Genomic DNA, 15,765 nt, shown 5'->3' on the forward strand with positions numbered 1-15,765 from the left:
TTGATGGCTGCAGCAACCCCTCCCGAGGGTAGGGTTACCATCTTCTGCCCTGTCCCCTTGACCCTCTCCCCTCCCTACTTCCCCTTGTCCCTCTAGAACCATTTCCTCTGGCCCCCAAAAGGATGTTGTCCCCCTCTCCAGTCCCCTGAAGGTTGGAGTATCTGCAGACTGGGTGAGGAAGAAGGAGACTGTCACAATAGAAACAGGTTGAGAGTGGGTGGAACGGGATGGGGGTTGGGGAAAGAGAAGGGTGGAGGCCTGAGGGTAGAAGTGAGGAAGAACTGGGGGCATGAGTTTGGAACAGGAAGTTCGCTACAACCAAGGAAGTCCAGGCAATTGGGGGAGGGGTCAGCAGAAGACAGAAAGTGAAGTCTTTCCCTGCCCCCCCCCTTCCCTGGGGCTGGGGCCACCTTAGCTTCCCTCATGAGTGACATCTCAGGCTGCAGCCCCACTGTTCCCCCTCTGTCAGCAGAAATATCTCTCTTCTGACCCCTCCTGCCGGAGTCTTAGCCAGCCAATCCCTGATCTGGGCGGGGGGAGCCTGGCCCCCCCTACTCCCTCATAAGGACCAGCTGGGGGCTGGGGGGGTGGCCGGCTGCTGCAAGTGGGACGGGGGTCAGAGCTTCGTGGAGGGAAGAAAATCCTGGGGGGGGGCAGGAGAGAAAAAACAAGAAACCCAGACAAACAGGCAGTTGGACGCACTGAGGAAGACCCCCAACGCGTGAGAACTCCCCAGAAGGAGCACACCGCCCCCTGGCCCCCAGGAAGGGAGCACAATGGAGGCTGCACACTCCAAGACCACAGAAGAATGTCTGGCCTATTTTGGGGTGAGCGAGACTACAGGCCTGACGCCGGACCAAGTGAAGCGGCACCTAGAGAAATACGGCCCCAATGGTAAGTGTCTCTTAGATGAAAGGCTGGTAACGCCCTCTTGCTCCCCCACAACACAGACATAGACACACACTCACACACTTAGACACACTGGAGTCTCTCCCTCCCGAGTACCTCAGGGAAGAGGTTGGCCATGGTCCGGTGACTGCAGGGGTTAAGAGGATACTGACAAAACAGGGTCCCTGAGGCTCAGAGTTTTGGGAGGTTTTCTGGGATGACCTTGGTGAACCTCAGATGCCCTTTTGGTGACCTGATTCTCTTACCTTAGCCACAGAATCCTGGGGGGGGGGGCATTAGACTGAGCCCCAAATGAATGTGTCTTTTTCTTCTTTTTCCCTGGGTAGAGCTCCCTGCTGAGGAAGGTAAGTTACTGGAATCTCTGGACTCTCTTAATGACACTCCTCCCCACACCCCTCACTCCCTTCTCCTCACCTTCTCCCGACTGACTCCTGGGGCAAATACCCTCCCTAAAGGTTAAATAAAGGCTGGCTGGGGGCAGGAGTTTCCAGGTACTTTCTCTGTGAGGCCTCCAGCCCTTGAACAACTAACCACAGCTTTGGGGAACCTGTTTCTGGACTCCTGGCGAGCTCCCTCAGTCCTTCTCTCAGTACCAAGCGGCTTGCCCATCACCCCCAGAACCTTCCTGCTTAGGCTGTGGAAATCAGGCCACTCTCAGCCCCTGGATCCCAGCCTGCACCTGGAGTCCCAGCCATTCATCCACCAGACCTTAACCGTGGGGGCCCCCTCCCCTGCCTCTTCTCCCAGGGAAGTCCCTGTGGGAGTTGGTGATAGAGCAGTTTGAAGACCTCCTGGTGCGGATCCTTCTCCTGGCCGCCTGCATTTCCTTCGTAAGTGTGGGAGGGCATCTGGGGCCGGCCGGGGTGTGGGTCGGGGATCTGGAGCATCCACGGGGCTGCGGGGGGCGGGGGGCGGAGTGGGGGGCTCCGGCCCCTCTGGTCCAAGCCCTCGGCATCCTGTTCCCCAAACCAGAGCCGAGGAGGGTATGGGGGGGGGGTGTGCTGATGCGCATACGCCTCGGTCCTCCCCACACCCCACAGGCAGGTTTTATTTTAAGCTTTAAGGGTGTTCTCGGCCAAAACACTGAAGCTAAGCCACCCCCGCAGCTTCAAGGGCTTCGAGGGCTCGGGTTACCCCCCCCAAACGCTGGGCTCCCCGGCTCAGGGCTCAGACACGGCTGCGCTCAGGCCACCGCCGCTCCCGGCATGCCCCGGGGCGCACAGCCGCTCCACCAATCCCCGAGCCTCCTGGCCCCCCTGCCCCGCCCTCTCGGCGCCGATTGGTCAGGGCAAAGACTCCCTCCCAGAGGCGGGAAAGAGCTGCTGGTGTGAGGGTGCCCCCAGATGTGCCAGAAGGCCCAGCCGGACCCCTTACCTGTCTCCGGGCTTCGCTGCTGCCGGCCGCTGTCCAGACTGGGACTCCTGGGGCCCCCCCTCCCCCCTTCACCCCGCTGGCCTGACCTTACTCGCCCTAGCCGGGCCCCTCCTAGCGGCAGGACCAACACCTGTCTGGCCCAGGAGCCCCCCTCGACACCGAGCACTCCAGCAGCCCATCTTTTAGAGTTTCTTCCTTAACATCTTAGTCCTGCTGGAAGACAAGACTGGGGCCAAGATGTCTCCCCGTCCCCTGCTCTCCGTCATGGAGGCCCTGGAGGCCCCTGAGTACTAGCTGGCAGGGCCTCCCTTCTCCCTTCTCAGATTTGCTCCTTGACATTTGCCTGTAGCTGTTGCCCGGCAGTGGCAACAGCTGGGGTGGGGTGTGTACAGGAGGCCCCGTAACACTATCCCCCCTCCTGCTCCCTCATGAAATTGGAGCTTCCCTGCCTTGGGCTGTTGGGGAGGGCTGGCGGGGGGGGGGGCGGGGGGGGGGGCAGCGTCTGCGAGGACCACAGGGTTTTCCCTGTGGAGTTTTGTCTCCCATGGGATGGATGTGGTTGTGGGGGGTCGCTGGCCTGGGTGTCCTGCGAGCTTTGTTTCCAGGCCAACAGCTCGGCCAGGGAAATCCGAAAGCATTCCCAGTTAAACCCCGAGCTGTACACGTCTACACCTGCACATTCCCGCTGCATAACAGCAGTGGCTGTGCCCCTGTGAGTCTGCACGTTGGAGCGCGTAGGACCTCAGACATGCGGGGCTGCGGTACCCGCGTGATGCCCAGCCCTGTTGCCTCCTGCACACTTTCGCAGCCTCACTGCCTTTCTTTATGTGTTCGGGGGGGTATATCACCTGTTATTCTCCCTTCCCCTGCTCCCAGGTGCTGGCCTGGTTCGAGGAAGGTGAAGAAACCATCACTGCCTTTGTTGAACCCTTTGTCATCCTCTTGATCCTCATTGCCAATGCCATCGTGGGGGTTTGGCAGGTTAGCAGTGACCCCGCCTCAGTCCTTACATCCTGACACTAAACATGAAGCCATCCTCCCTCCCAGTCTCCTCCTCCTCCGTCACTTCCTCTGGGCTTGCCTTGTTCTCTGTTCCTAATGCCAGGTTTGGAAAGGGGATGGAGTGTGGGAAAGAGGGGGGGGTGGGGAGACTGGTGTTCCCACTGTCACTTGCTGGCTGGATAACCCAGGCAAGTTCCTTCACCTCTCTCAGCCTCAGTTTCCTCATCCATAAAGTGGGGTTAACAATCCTGTCCCTCAGAGTTGTGGTGAAATGTACCAGGATGAGTGTGAAGTAGCCAGCCCCGTGCCTGGCATATAGTAGCAGCTCAATAAATGTAGTTTGATTTTCCTTCTTACCTTACCACCCTCTACCTTTCCTGCCCCTTGCTTTCAGATTTTCTTTGATTCTCTTTTCTTCTCTCCTCTGAACATCCTTACCTGTTTTCAGCCATAAGTGACAGTTTCCTCGACACACACACCTACCTTCATGTGATAGGTGTGTCTTACTCCCCTATGCCAGAAGTCAGGGCTGCATAACCTGCTCTTCCTCTGTCCTGTCCCTGTTTCTCCGAGGACTCTGGCCCCTGCCCCTAATCCTCCCCGGCCAGTCCCCTCCCCTTCTACAACCTTCCTCCCTCTGATGACCCTCCTCTCCTCCACCCTGTCCCTCCAGGAGCGTAATGCAGAGAATGCCATTGAGGCTCTGAAGGAATATGAACCCGAGATGGGGAAAGTCTACCGGGCTGACCGCAAGACAGTACAGAGGATCAAGGCTCGGGACATTGTCCCCGGGGACATTGTGGAGGTGGCTGGTGAGTGATGGGAGTGAGTGGTCCAGGAAGGGAGGCCTTGAGTTCAAGACAGGGAGGATGTGTATGTTGAGGGTGGGGGCCCCTGATTCTGGTGTCCGGGAGGTAGCCAGGATGGTGGAACCTTTGCCTCTCCTTCCCAGACTCCTCAGGAGGTCACCCCAGGGCACTGTGGCCACAGCACCCCTCCCCGTCAGAGTCTCAGCAGGAACAGCCAGTCCTGTCCCTGACACTCCAGGCGGACCCCTTGCTCCCCCTCCTCTCACCCAGCACTTGCAAGCAACAGGTGGAACCTAGTCCCTGCCAATGGCCCCGTCTCCACCCCCCTCCCGAAGCCTGGCTTCCCGCTCCTTCCACCCACCCCCAAGCTTGGTCAGCTTTAAATCTTGACCTCTCAGTGCCCTTGAGGCCTCTTGAAGGGGAAGGAGTGAGGGTAGAAGGGAGGAGGGGGGCCGAAGGCTCAAGCCCCCAACCATGTAAGGGAAACTCAGGGCCCAGCAGGGAGCACGGGACCTGGGAGGAGGGAGCTCAAGGAGGGGCCCCGCCTCTCCGGTGAGGGACACTTAATGCCTGACCAGGGAGGGGTGGGGGCCGGGTGGCTAAGATTACTGGGATTCTGCCCCCTTCAGCGGTTTTTATATTGGCCCCGCACAGGCCTTCCCACATCTCTAGGGCCCTGGCATAGGGGGATGGATCTAGGCCTCCTTCCTTCCACAAGACTCCCAAGTTGCCACCATGGGCAACCTGGGGAGAGGGAGGGAGGGCGGGCTGAAGACCCCGCTGCGCCATTACAGGGCCACCCTGCCACGGTGACAGTTTGGAGTCAGCGCCATGGACGTCTATAAATATCGCTGGGGCTTGGGTGACAGGGTGTCCCGCCCAACTCCGTGGCCACCTCCTCCCTCCTCCGTCAGCTTCCTCCGGCATAGGAGGAGGGACCCTAGAAACAGGGAAAGGGAAACGGCCCCGCAAACCCTGTCCCCAGTACCATCTGTGGGACCAGGCGGGATTAGCAGAGCCTCTGGGGGGTGATTAGCCTCCCCAGAGGCCCTGAAGTCCAGGGGGGCGTTACCCGCCTTGTCAGCCCACCCACGAGGTGGTTTCCCGTACTGACCCACCCCCGTGGATCTCCCGTGGCCTGCCCCCACGCTTGCTCGGCTTTCCCCAGCCCACCCCCTATTCCTTGTTTCCTGCAGACCTCCCCTGCTCTCCCATCATCTCCCCAGCTCACTCACCGAGGCTTCCTGCCTTCCCTCAGGTGCTCAGACCAGGGCCTGGCGGGTTTCTAACGTACGTGCGGTCCCACCAGGCCCTGCTGGACCTGCGCCCTCTGCCCCTGCGGCTCCTCCCTCTCTTCCTGCTTCTTCCCTTCTCCCCCTTCCCCCTTGTTCCAGCTTTTGTCCTGCTTGACACTGATTTTCTCAATTTCCATGTTTTCTCCCGTTTCTTGTTGTTCCCCTGTCCCATGATTCCATGGCATTCTCTCCCCCGGATGCGCATCCCTCAAATTTACCGTTTTCTTCAGTTCTTTTCTTGCCCTTCTCTCCTCACTTTTCTCCCTCTTGTTTCCCTCTCTGTTTTGCTGTCCCGTTACACAACTGGACCATTCCTAATTTTCTTTTTGGCCACTCGGTGCACGTTATCCAGCACGTGCTATGTGCCAGGCAGTGCCCAGGGCCCACTCACAGGCTCACAGCCCCAGGGGGAGAAAAGCGACAAGGGGGCAATTGGAATGAATGTTGGGGGGGGGTGCTTGCTAGGGCTTCAGCAACCCACACCAAGGGCCTGACACAAGCCCAGGGTGGGCACCCAGCCCTGGCGACCCGAAGGACGAGGTAAGGTAATCAGACGAAGATTGGGCTTTTCTTGGGAAGGAAGAAAACTCCTTCCTCAACTGACTTCACTCTTGTCTGCTCTTCCCACAGTGGGTGACAAAGTGCCTGCAGATATCCGGATCCTGTCCATCAAATCCACCACCCTCCGGGTTGACCAGTCCATCCTGACGGGTCCGGGGGCCTGGGTGGGAGGATGCTTCATGCAGGGGCGGGGGGGGGGAGGATTTGATGAGGCGGGGAGCTGAGGGGACACACAGGGAGGAAATTCCAGGTGGATGACAGAGAACACCCAGCAACACGACCCACTCAGAGTGGCTCAGCTTTGTTCACTGTCACAAGCCTGAAACAAGGGGTCATGGGAGAGGGCAGGATGTTTATGCTGATGGTCTACTCTCCAGATGGTCATTGACCCCGTCCTTCCTCATGGGCATTCAGACACCCAGAGAACTCTCCCGTTCCCTCAAAAGCCCCCAAGTGAGGAACCATAGATTCTAGAACATGACGGAGGGTCTGGATGGTTAAAACCACAGCTGCTTCTGTTTCTCCACTGGGAGAGGGAGGGTGAAGAGCCATCGAGCTTTCCCTGTGGGCCAAAGAGGCAAGGATGGGCCGGCCCAGGGCAGCTCCCTGAGCCCCTGCCCAGTGGGGTGAGGGAGGCACGGTAGGGACGTCTCCTTCCCAAGAACGTGCTCTGTCGTTGACTGTGCACCTTCACATACGTCAGCTCGTTCGACGTTCGCCAAGACCCTGTTCCGAAGTCTATATATATGTTGCCTCCATTTTACAGAGGAACAGAGGTTAAGAGATCCCAGTTTATGCAGCTTGTAAGTGGTTAAGCTGGGACTCAGGTCAACTTTTACTCTAAGTGCGATGGATTTCCCATCGCTTTTTCCAGAGTTCAGACTTCCCCCAGAACTGCTGCTCGGTCCTTACCAGGCCCTGTCCTGCCAAGCAGGGCGGGAGTTAGGGGCGGGAAGGATGGGAGAAGGACATGATGTCATCTGAAAACCCCTTGGCTCCTTCTCCACAGGCGAGTCCGTATCTGTCATCAAGCACACAGACCCTGTTCCTGACCCCCGAGCTGTCAACCAGGATAAGAAGAACATGCTTTTCTCGGTGAGCCATGCAGGGCCAGCTGTCGTGTGCTCAAGCCAGAGGCCCCGCTGTGGGAGGGACATGGCGGCATGAGAAGAGATGAGGCCCGCAGTTCGGAGGATGCAGCGTGAGGGTCTCCTCTCGCCTGATTCCTCGCCTCTCATTCACCCTCTCAGGGTACCAACATCGCAGCTGGCAAGGCCTTAGGCATCGTGGCCACTACTGGTGTGAGCACCGAGATTGGGAAGATCCGTGACCAGATGGCTGCCACGGAACAGGACAAAACCCCTCTGCAGCAGAAGCTGGATGAGTTTGGGGAGCAGCTCTCCAAGGTCATCTCCCTCATCTGTGTGGCCGTCTGGCTCATCAACATCGGCCATTTCAACGATCCCGTCCACGGCGGCTCCTGGTTGCGGGGTGCCATCTACTACTTTAAGATTGCCGTGGCCCTGGCTGTGGCCGCAATCCCAGAAGGTATGGCGAGCTCTCTCTCTCCTCCCATCTGCTAATCTAATCTGCAAAGACCCCTTTTCCAAGTAGGGTAACGTTTACAGGTTCCAGGGATCGGGACCTGATTGCCTTGGGAGCTATTATTCAGCCTACCACACAAGGTCTCCCTCTCTCCCCTGTCACTGAGTCCTCACTCCTTCCTCTTCCTCCCCACAGGCCTTCCTGCAGTCATCACCACCTGCCTGGCCTTGGGCACCCGGCGGATGGCAAAGAAAAATGCCATCGTGAGGAGCCTGCCCTCCGTGGAGACTCTGGGCTGCACCTCCGTCATCTGTTCCGACAAGACGGGCACCCTCACCACCAACCAGATGTCTGTCTGCAAGGTCAGGGAAGGGGGGGCAGCTCCCTCTCCGAAGACTGCCTTTGGGATGAAATGAGCCCTTCAAAGATGGGGTTACCCCTTCCTCACTGGCAGCTTCTCATTCTGGCCGGGGAAACAAATGCTCAGAGGGCAGGTAGAGTGTGATCGGCCAGCTGCGAAAAAGGCTGAGAGAGACCCCTCTGCTCACCCCACCTGCTAGAATGGTCCTCCGTGGCCACACGAATCTTGAACAGCATTTCCTAAACCAGGGCTCTTAATCTTTTCTTTCTCTTTTCTCTTCTTTCTTTTCCTTTCTTTCTTTTTTCTTTATTTACTTTTGAGAAAGAGAGAGAGAGAGAGAGCATGAGCAGGGGAGGGGCGGTGGTGGGGGATAGAGAGAGGGAAAGAAAGAGAATCCCAAGCAGGCTCTGCACTGTCAGTGTTCACGAACCACGAGATCATGACCTGAGCCGAAACAAAGAATCTGACGCTTTATCGATTGAGCCACCCAGGCTCCCTGGGCTCTTACTTTTTTCTGTACCTCAGACTCTTTGGCAGTATGGACAACAGTTGAAATGTAGAAAAGAAAATACATAGGATTCTGTTTAAAAAAATGCATCGGGTTACAGGGAAACCGGTGATTGCAATACAGTTACCAAAACATTTTAAAAACAAATTTGTGATTTGGTCACACATAGGCTTTGGAACTAACGCATTAAGTAGCAGGAAGCCGCGATGAGCAGAGATGCTATTGTGAGGGTTCTTTTTATAATTTTTTTTTTCAACGTTTATTTATTTTTGGGACAGAGAGAGACAGAGCATGAACGGGGGAGGGGCAGAGAGAGAGGGAGACACAGAATCAGAAGCAGGCTCCAGGCTCCGAGCCATCAGCCCAGAGCCCGACGCGGGGCTCGAACTCCCGGACCGCGAGATCGTGACCTGGCTGAAGTCGGACGCTTAACCGACTGCGCCACCCAGGCGCCCCTATTGTGAGGGTTCTGCAGCAATGCAGCGTGATAGGAAAGTATCTGTGATCACACTGGTGGCAAAGGCACGGCTGTTGCTAATACTGATGTGGTCCATTGCCTGCATTCATAATTGGAAGGAAATGCTCAATGTCAGAAAATAAGAGAGGTTTTTTGTTTTTTGTTCTTTGTTTTGCCATCAGAGTTCACAGACCTCTTGGCAGAGGGTTGGGGTCGGGGGTCTCATTCATGGACCCCAGGCAGAGAACCCCGGCTCTAAGGAGAGTTCCGGGGGCTGGCATATCCAGGAAGAATAAATTGTTCTGAGAATCGAGGGCCGTGTGGTCAGGCGAGGACGGCTGTACCCTTAGCTCCTTTGGGGACACCCACATGCTTGCTGGCACTTGAAAGCCTTGGAGAACGCTGACCGTCAAGAGGGTGGATTCCGCTTTCTTTAACCCAGAGTTTTGCAAACTTGACCACAGAACCGCTTTATCTCGGAACTCGTCTTTAGCCCCATCCTTTCCCCGCTGGCTATAGCTCAGAGCAGGCTTGCTCCTCTCTGGGACCTTCCAGAGCCCAGGCTTCAAAGCCAGACCGCAGGCTTCTGCAACTGGGCTCCTGTCCTGTTCCCTAAAAATGAATTGATTGCCCTCATTTGAAAGTGTGGAGATGGCACAGGAAAATAACCTGACTTTCTGGCTCTTCCTGCAAAACTGGAAGATCTGGCCGCAGGCACCTTTTACGTGCAGGTCGCTTTTTATTAACTGATCTGAAGGAGCCTCCAGTGGTGGCCTGCAGAAACCAATGACTTATTTTGGGGCCACTAACGCTGAACCCGGAGAATGGTGGCAAGGGAGTACCAGGAGAGGGGAGGCAAGCAGCCAGGAGTCTCCCATTAGTCTGTGAGCATGGGACAGGCCACTGGCCTTCGGGGATGGTGACAGACCTCTGTGCGTCTGCCCTTCTCCCTGTAGATGTTTATTATCGACAAGGTGGACGGAAACATCTGTGTCCTGAACGAGTTCTCCATCACTGGTTCCACTTACGCTCCAGAAGGAGAGGTGTAAGTCCCCCCAAAGCTCTCCCCTTAGCTTCTCGCCACCCCCCAGACACACACCCTCCACTTCTCTCCCTGGGGCCCTGCCTCGAGTTTTGTCCTTCTCGTCTCCTCTTCTGCCCCAACCTTGTTCTCTCTCCCACCTGACCTCCATGTCAGTCGCCGTGTCCCTGACTGTCCCTCGCCGCTTTCCCCACGTTCTCTCTGCATCTCAGTCCCTGTTCTTCTCTCCCTGTCTCTTTTCCTTCCTTCCTCCCTGCCCCGCTGCCAGCTTGAAGAATGATAAGCCAGTCCGCTCAGGGCAGTATGATGGGCTGGTGGAGTTGGCCACCATTTGTGCCCTCTGCAATGACTCCTCCTTGGACTTCAACGAGGTAACCTCTCCACGCCAGAGGCAGCCCCTCCACCCCCTTCCCACTGACTCAGGCCTCCTCAGCAGGCTGCAGGGGAAGGGCCTGCCTTGTCCCGAGTCCTGTCCTGGCCTGGGTGGAAGGGGGACGGCGGGCGCGAGAGGTGGGAGTGAGGGGCCGGGAGCGCAGGGCACCTACTTGCTCTTCCTCCTCTGTCCTCTCAGGCCAAAGGTGTTTATGAGAAGGTGGGTGAGGCAACAGAGACGGCGCTCACCACCCTGGTGGAGAAGATGAATGTGTTCAGCACAGACGTGAGGAGCCTCTCAAAAGTGGAGCGGGCCAACGCCTGCAACTCAGTGAGTCTGCGCGCTGCCTCCCGTGGGGTCCTCCTTCACCCCGGCTCGCACAGGCCAGGACCCAGGGAACCTCAGGACACAGAGGCCCCCGGTCCGGCCCGGCAGGGCCTTGTGCCCCATGCCGGGACCCCAGTCCGCACAAGCAGACGGCCTCTCCACAGCTTTCCTTGGCCAGGCTGGCTCTGGGTGGAACCTCCTGCCCCTGGACTTTCCACCGCCAACTGCAGCGCCCCTGGATGGCACTTCCTCCTGCGTGTCCTTAGGTGTAAGGGACGGAGCTGGGCACACAAAGCACAAGCCCTCCATCGCGGTGCTTCCCCTTGTCCAGATGAACAAACTCCATTCTATGGATTAATATTTACTTAATGTGTATATCAAGTTCCTCTTCTATATTATGTTTTCAGCATCGCTCATTCCTTTTTTTTTTAAATGTTTATTTTTGAGAGAGAAAAATTATTTTTGAGAGAAATATTTTTTTTTTATTTTTTTTAAACGTTTATTTTTGAGAGACACAGAGAGAGAGAGACAGAGAGCATGAGCAGGGGAGGGGCAGAGAGAGAGGGAGACATAGAATCCAAAGCAGGCTCCAGGCTCCGAGCTATCAGCCCAGAGCCCGACGTAGGGCTCGAACCCACGGACTGTGAGATCATGACCTGAGCCGAAGTCGGACGCCCAACTGAAAGAGCCACCCAGGCACCCCTTGAAAGAAATTTTTTTTTAATGTTTATTTATTTTTGCATGTGTGCGCAAGCAGGGGAGGGGCAGAGAGAGAGGGGACAGAGCATCTGAAGTGCGCTCTGCACTGACAGCAGAGAGCCTGACGCAGGGGCTCAAACTCACGACCGGTGAGATCGAACCTGAGCCAAAGTCGGACATTTAACCGACCGAGCCACCCAGGCGCCCCTCACTCATTCTTTTTTTCTGTTTTTTGTATATGTAAAATGCTCATTGCTGCTTTAATATAAGCATCAGCTTCTCTCTTATTTATTGTTACTGTCATTCCTGGTTTACTCTGAAGTGTCTATGATGCATCTGGTGAAAAAAGGCTCTCACTGATTTCGTGGAGTGCTTATTACAGCGTGCCAGGCTACTGGGTCTGCGTCGTCCGATGACACGTCTCTAGGAGCCCACGTGTAGTCATTTCCATTTGAATTAGTTAAGATTAAATAAAAGTAAAAACCCAGTTCTTCCCCTGCACTAGCCACGTTTTCCATGCCCAATAACCGTGCTCAACTGTGCCATGTTGGACGGGTCAGATTACAGAACATTCCCGTCATCACAGAAAGTTCTACCAGATAGTGCCATATTGTGCCCTCCTGTTTCTGCTGGGCTTTAAACTGGATGCTGTAAGAAGGCGGCCCCAGCAACCTTGGAATTCTCTCCATTTGTGCCGTAGGTACCAGACTGAGCTTCAGTCTGAGACAGCCTGGGAGCTGCTCTGACCTCCGGATCCTTTTTGACTGTGTTTTAAGGGGTCTGGGACTCTGCCCTTCAGGCACAACATCATCGTTCTGATTCCACCAGCCTCACGTCTGGCCTCTTCCTGTCTGTCTCCTCTCTCCCAGGTGATCCGCCAGCTAATGAAGAAGGAATTTACCCTGGAGTTCTCCCGAGACCGGAAGTCCATGTCTGTCTATTGCTCCCCGGCCAAATCCCGGGCTGCCGTGGGCAACAAGATGTTTGTCAAGGTCAGAAATCAGAATGTGCCTCGGTCCTCCTCTTCTTCCGAATCCCGAGGCCCTCTCCTATCCCTGCCCCCTGTCACTGTGCCCTGGAAGAAAGACAGTAGTCTCTGAGAGCCATTCTGGTCTCCTAGGGTGCCCCTGAGGGGGTCATCGACCGCTGTAACTACGTGCGAGTTGGCACCACCCGCGTGCCGATTACAGGGCCGGTGAAGGACAAGATCCTGTCCGTGATCAAGGAGTGGGGCACCGGCCGGGATACCCTGCGCTGCCTGGCCCTGGCCACCCGGGACACCCCCCCGAAGCGAGAGGAGATGATCCTGGATGACTCTGCCAGGTTCATGGAGTACGAGGTGAGCAGACGAAGCCTCCCGTCACCCCAGAGTCATCCGCCTCACCCCTGCACCGCCCCGGTCCTTTCCTACTTCGCACGGGCCCTAGAATCACAGGACAGGACCTAGAATCTGAAAGAACCTTAGGAATCCCCTAGTCCAGTACTACTTTGCTTGTGATCATGGACCCGTGTGAAGTGAGGCGTGGCGCTTGCAGCCAGAACAGAGAGCCACTCGGTCACCGGGCATTCTCGGTTCTGCCGATGTGTCTCCAGAGTGAGGTATTCCTGATTCGAGAAGCAGGGCATAGACCTGAATTCTGGCGCAAGCGCCTTATCTTGCAGTGGACTGGCTCTCTCAATAGCACCAAAGTCCACTCCCTTCGTTTTCCAGACGGGACCCCTTGGCCCGGCAGGTAGCGTGGATTTGCTCAAAGCTGTAGACTGAGTGAGTGGCCCTCCTGAGGGCAGAAGCCACTGTCCTCTCAGCTCGAGTTCTTGCCCTGAAATGCACGCGGTCTGCCAGCGATGACGGGCTTGGCGGCGTCAGGCCTGCAGGCACACGTGTGAACAGGGAGGATCTCTTGCCCCTGGGCTTCTGAGGCCCCCCTGGGATTTACACACCGGGCCCAGGGTCAGCTTTCTCCCCATTTCCCCCTGAGCTTCCTCCCCGGCTCATTTTCCGAGTCCTTCCCCAACCCCGTCGCTGTCTGCTGTCTCCCCAGACGGACCTGACATTTGTCGGCGTGGTGGGCATGCTGGACCCACCCCGCAAGGAGGTCACGGGCTCTATTCAGCTGTGCCGGGATGCCGGAATCCGAGTCATCATGATCACCGGGGACAACAAGGGCACAGCCATTGCCATCTGCCGACGAATCGGCATCTTTGGGGAGAACGAGGAGGTGGCCGACCGAGCCTACACCGGCCGGGAGTTTGACGACCTGCCCCTGGCGGAACAGCGGGAGGCCTGCCGTCGCGCCTGCTGCTTCGCCCGTGTGGAGCCCTCCCATAAGTCGAAGATCGTGGAGTATCTGCAGTCCTACGATGAGATCACGGCCATGGTGAGGGGACGGCAGGGCTGCGCGGCGGGGCCCACGTGCATGGGCGACGAGCAGTCTGCACAGAGTCCCCTGAGATGATGGTCTCGAGAGCCGGGGGCCCCGGGGGACTAAGCGGGGGCCCTGGCCAGATGCACAGGGGAGGGTCAACCCCGGAGGAGGGGTGTGTGCCAGGCTTCACGTCCCACCTTCGCGTTCTCCCCTCAGACAGGTGATGGTGTCAACGATGCCCCCGCCCTGAAGAAGGCCGAGATCGGCATCGCCATGGGATCCGGCACCGCCGTGGCCAAGACCGCTTCCGAGATGGTGCTGGCCGACGACAACTTCTCCACCATCGTGGCTGCGGTGGAGGAGGGCCGCGCCATCTACAACAACATGAAGCAGTTCATCCGCTACCTCATCTCCTCCAACGTGGGCGAGGTGGTCTGGTGAGCGGCCAGGGAGGGCACCGCGGAGGAACCCAGGGCCGGGTGGGGGTGGGGGGGCGACCCCAGGTCCGGAGGCAGGATGGACGTGTGACCCCCTCCTTCTGGCAGCATCTTCCTGACCGCCGCCTTAGGACTGCCTGAGGCCCTGATCCCTGTGCAGCTGCTGTGGGTGAACTTGGTGACTGACGGGCTCCCGGCCACAGCCCTGGGCTTCAACCCACCAGACCTGGACATCATGGACCGGCCTCCCCGGAGCCCCAAGGAGCCCCTCATCAGTGGCTGGCTCTTCTTCCGCTACATGGCAATCGGGGGTGAGCAGGACGGGACCCCACGATCCTTCCCAACCCTCCGGGACACCTGCTCCCCGATGCAGCCAACCCGAGGGGCCCTCTTCCTCAACCAGCTGTTCATGGCCAGGAGCCCTCCTGACGCCTCCCCTCTCCCGTCTCTATCACAGGCTACGTGGGTGCGGCCACTGTGGGAGCGGCTGCCTGGTGGTTCCTGTATGCAGATGACGGGCCTCACGTCACTTACAGCCAGCTGGTAGGGAGGACAGAGGCGGGAGGAGGGTGAGGAGCAAGAGGGTGGCGTGGAGGCTTCTGTGGGATCCCAGCTCCTCAATCCTCCCCCTGCAGACTCACTTCATGAAGTGCAACGAGGAAAACCCCGACTTTGAGGGCCTGGACTGCGAGGTCTTTGAGGCCCCCCAGCCCATGACCATGGCCTTGTCCGTGCTGGTTACCATTGAAATGTGCAACGCTCTCAACAGGTGGGGCCTGCCCACCCACCCCTGCCGCCTCCCACAGGCCACCGTGTCCTCCCTGTCCTCTCTCTGCTCACCACTGCTTTCTTCTGCCCCCCTCTGCCTCCACCCGGCCTCCGCCTCACAGCCTGTCTGAGAACCAGTCCCTTCTGCGGATGCCGCCCTGGGTGAACATCTGGCTGCTGGGCTCCATCTGCCTGTCCATGTCCCTGCACTTCCTCATCCTCTACGTCGACCCTCTGCCGGTGAGCCTCCTCCGCCAGGGACCTTGCTCTGCCCCTCAGGGAGCCTTCGTAGGCTGGGGCACTGACGGAGGAGGGCGTCAGGCCCGGGTGGTTCCTCCCGGGGCTCTGGGCTGTCCCCTCCCTCCCGAGGGCAGCGCCGGTCCTCACCACCCCCGCCTGCCCCTCCCCCGCCCCCTCCAGATGATCTTCAAGCTCCGGGCCCTGGACTGCACCCAGTGGCTCATGGTCCTCAAGATCTCATTTCCAGTCATCCTGCTCGATGAGCTCCTCAAGTTCATTGCTCGGAACTACCTAGAGGGTAAGCCACGCCCCCCGCCTCGGCACCCTGTTCGCCCCTGGCCCCACACGGCCCCTCCCTCTGCGCTGCAAAGGCGCCTGCCCCCCCCCCTTCTCAGCTGGGTGCTCTGGCCCCTTCCCCGGGCCCCCACTCCCCTGCACCTGTGCAGGCACCCGCAGCCCCCTTAGCCCTCTTGGCCCTCCGCGCCCGCCCCCGCCCTCCGTAACCGTCTCTCTGTCCTCTCTGGCCATAGGATAACCCGTTTCCCCCTCCTCCATCTCTTTGAACCGTGTCACAGGTATCGCCCCCCTCTCGCCCTCGCCCCTAGCTGCTGTGCCCCCCGCGCGTCCCCCTCTCCCCCTCGGTGGCGCCTGAGGTCACTTGCGCTCGCTGCTCCACCTGGAGCCCCTGCTGC

General features: G+C 58.1%; 1 protein-coding gene across 1 annotated transcript in view; it reads left to right on the forward strand.

Moving 5' to 3' along the window:
* Positions 1–15,765, forward strand: part of ATP2A1 (ATPase sarcoplasmic/endoplasmic reticulum Ca2+ transporting 1) — a 16,373-nt gene continuing 608 nt past the window's right edge. Inside the window, exons 1-22 of the mRNA XM_047087113.1 lie at positions 1–894; positions 1,236–1,253; positions 1,657–1,739; positions 3,160–3,264; positions 3,959–4,097; positions 6,020–6,100; positions 6,960–7,045; positions 7,201–7,498; positions 7,691–7,857; positions 9,778–9,866; positions 10,132–10,234; positions 10,435–10,566; positions 12,132–12,254; positions 12,383–12,601; positions 13,305–13,640; positions 13,845–14,065; positions 14,174–14,376; positions 14,523–14,608; positions 14,701–14,834; positions 14,956–15,073; positions 15,254–15,371; positions 15,604–15,648. Of these exons, the coding sequence (XP_046943069.1) occupies positions 777–894; positions 1,236–1,253; positions 1,657–1,739; positions 3,160–3,264; positions 3,959–4,097; positions 6,020–6,100; positions 6,960–7,045; positions 7,201–7,498; positions 7,691–7,857; positions 9,778–9,866; positions 10,132–10,234; positions 10,435–10,566; positions 12,132–12,254; positions 12,383–12,601; positions 13,305–13,640; positions 13,845–14,065; positions 14,174–14,376; positions 14,523–14,608; positions 14,701–14,834; positions 14,956–15,073; positions 15,254–15,371; positions 15,604–15,608 (2,982 nt within the window). The 5' untranslated portion in view covers positions 1–776 and the 3' untranslated portion in view covers positions 15,609–15,648. The remainder of the gene's footprint in view (positions 895–1,235; positions 1,254–1,656; positions 1,740–3,159; positions 3,265–3,958; positions 4,098–6,019; positions 6,101–6,959; positions 7,046–7,200; positions 7,499–7,690; positions 7,858–9,777; positions 9,867–10,131; positions 10,235–10,434; positions 10,567–12,131; positions 12,255–12,382; positions 12,602–13,304; positions 13,641–13,844; positions 14,066–14,173; positions 14,377–14,522; positions 14,609–14,700; positions 14,835–14,955; positions 15,074–15,253; positions 15,372–15,603; positions 15,649–15,765) is intronic.

Source organism: Lynx rufus, unplaced genomic scaffold (genome assembly GCF_022079265.1).
Source record: "Lynx rufus isolate CCGP_SWC_20201006 ecotype Redwood Valley unplaced genomic scaffold, mLynRuf1.p SCAF_23, whole genome shotgun sequence".
In the NCBI taxonomy this organism is placed as follows: Eukaryota; Metazoa; Chordata; class Mammalia; order Carnivora; family Felidae; genus Lynx; species Lynx rufus.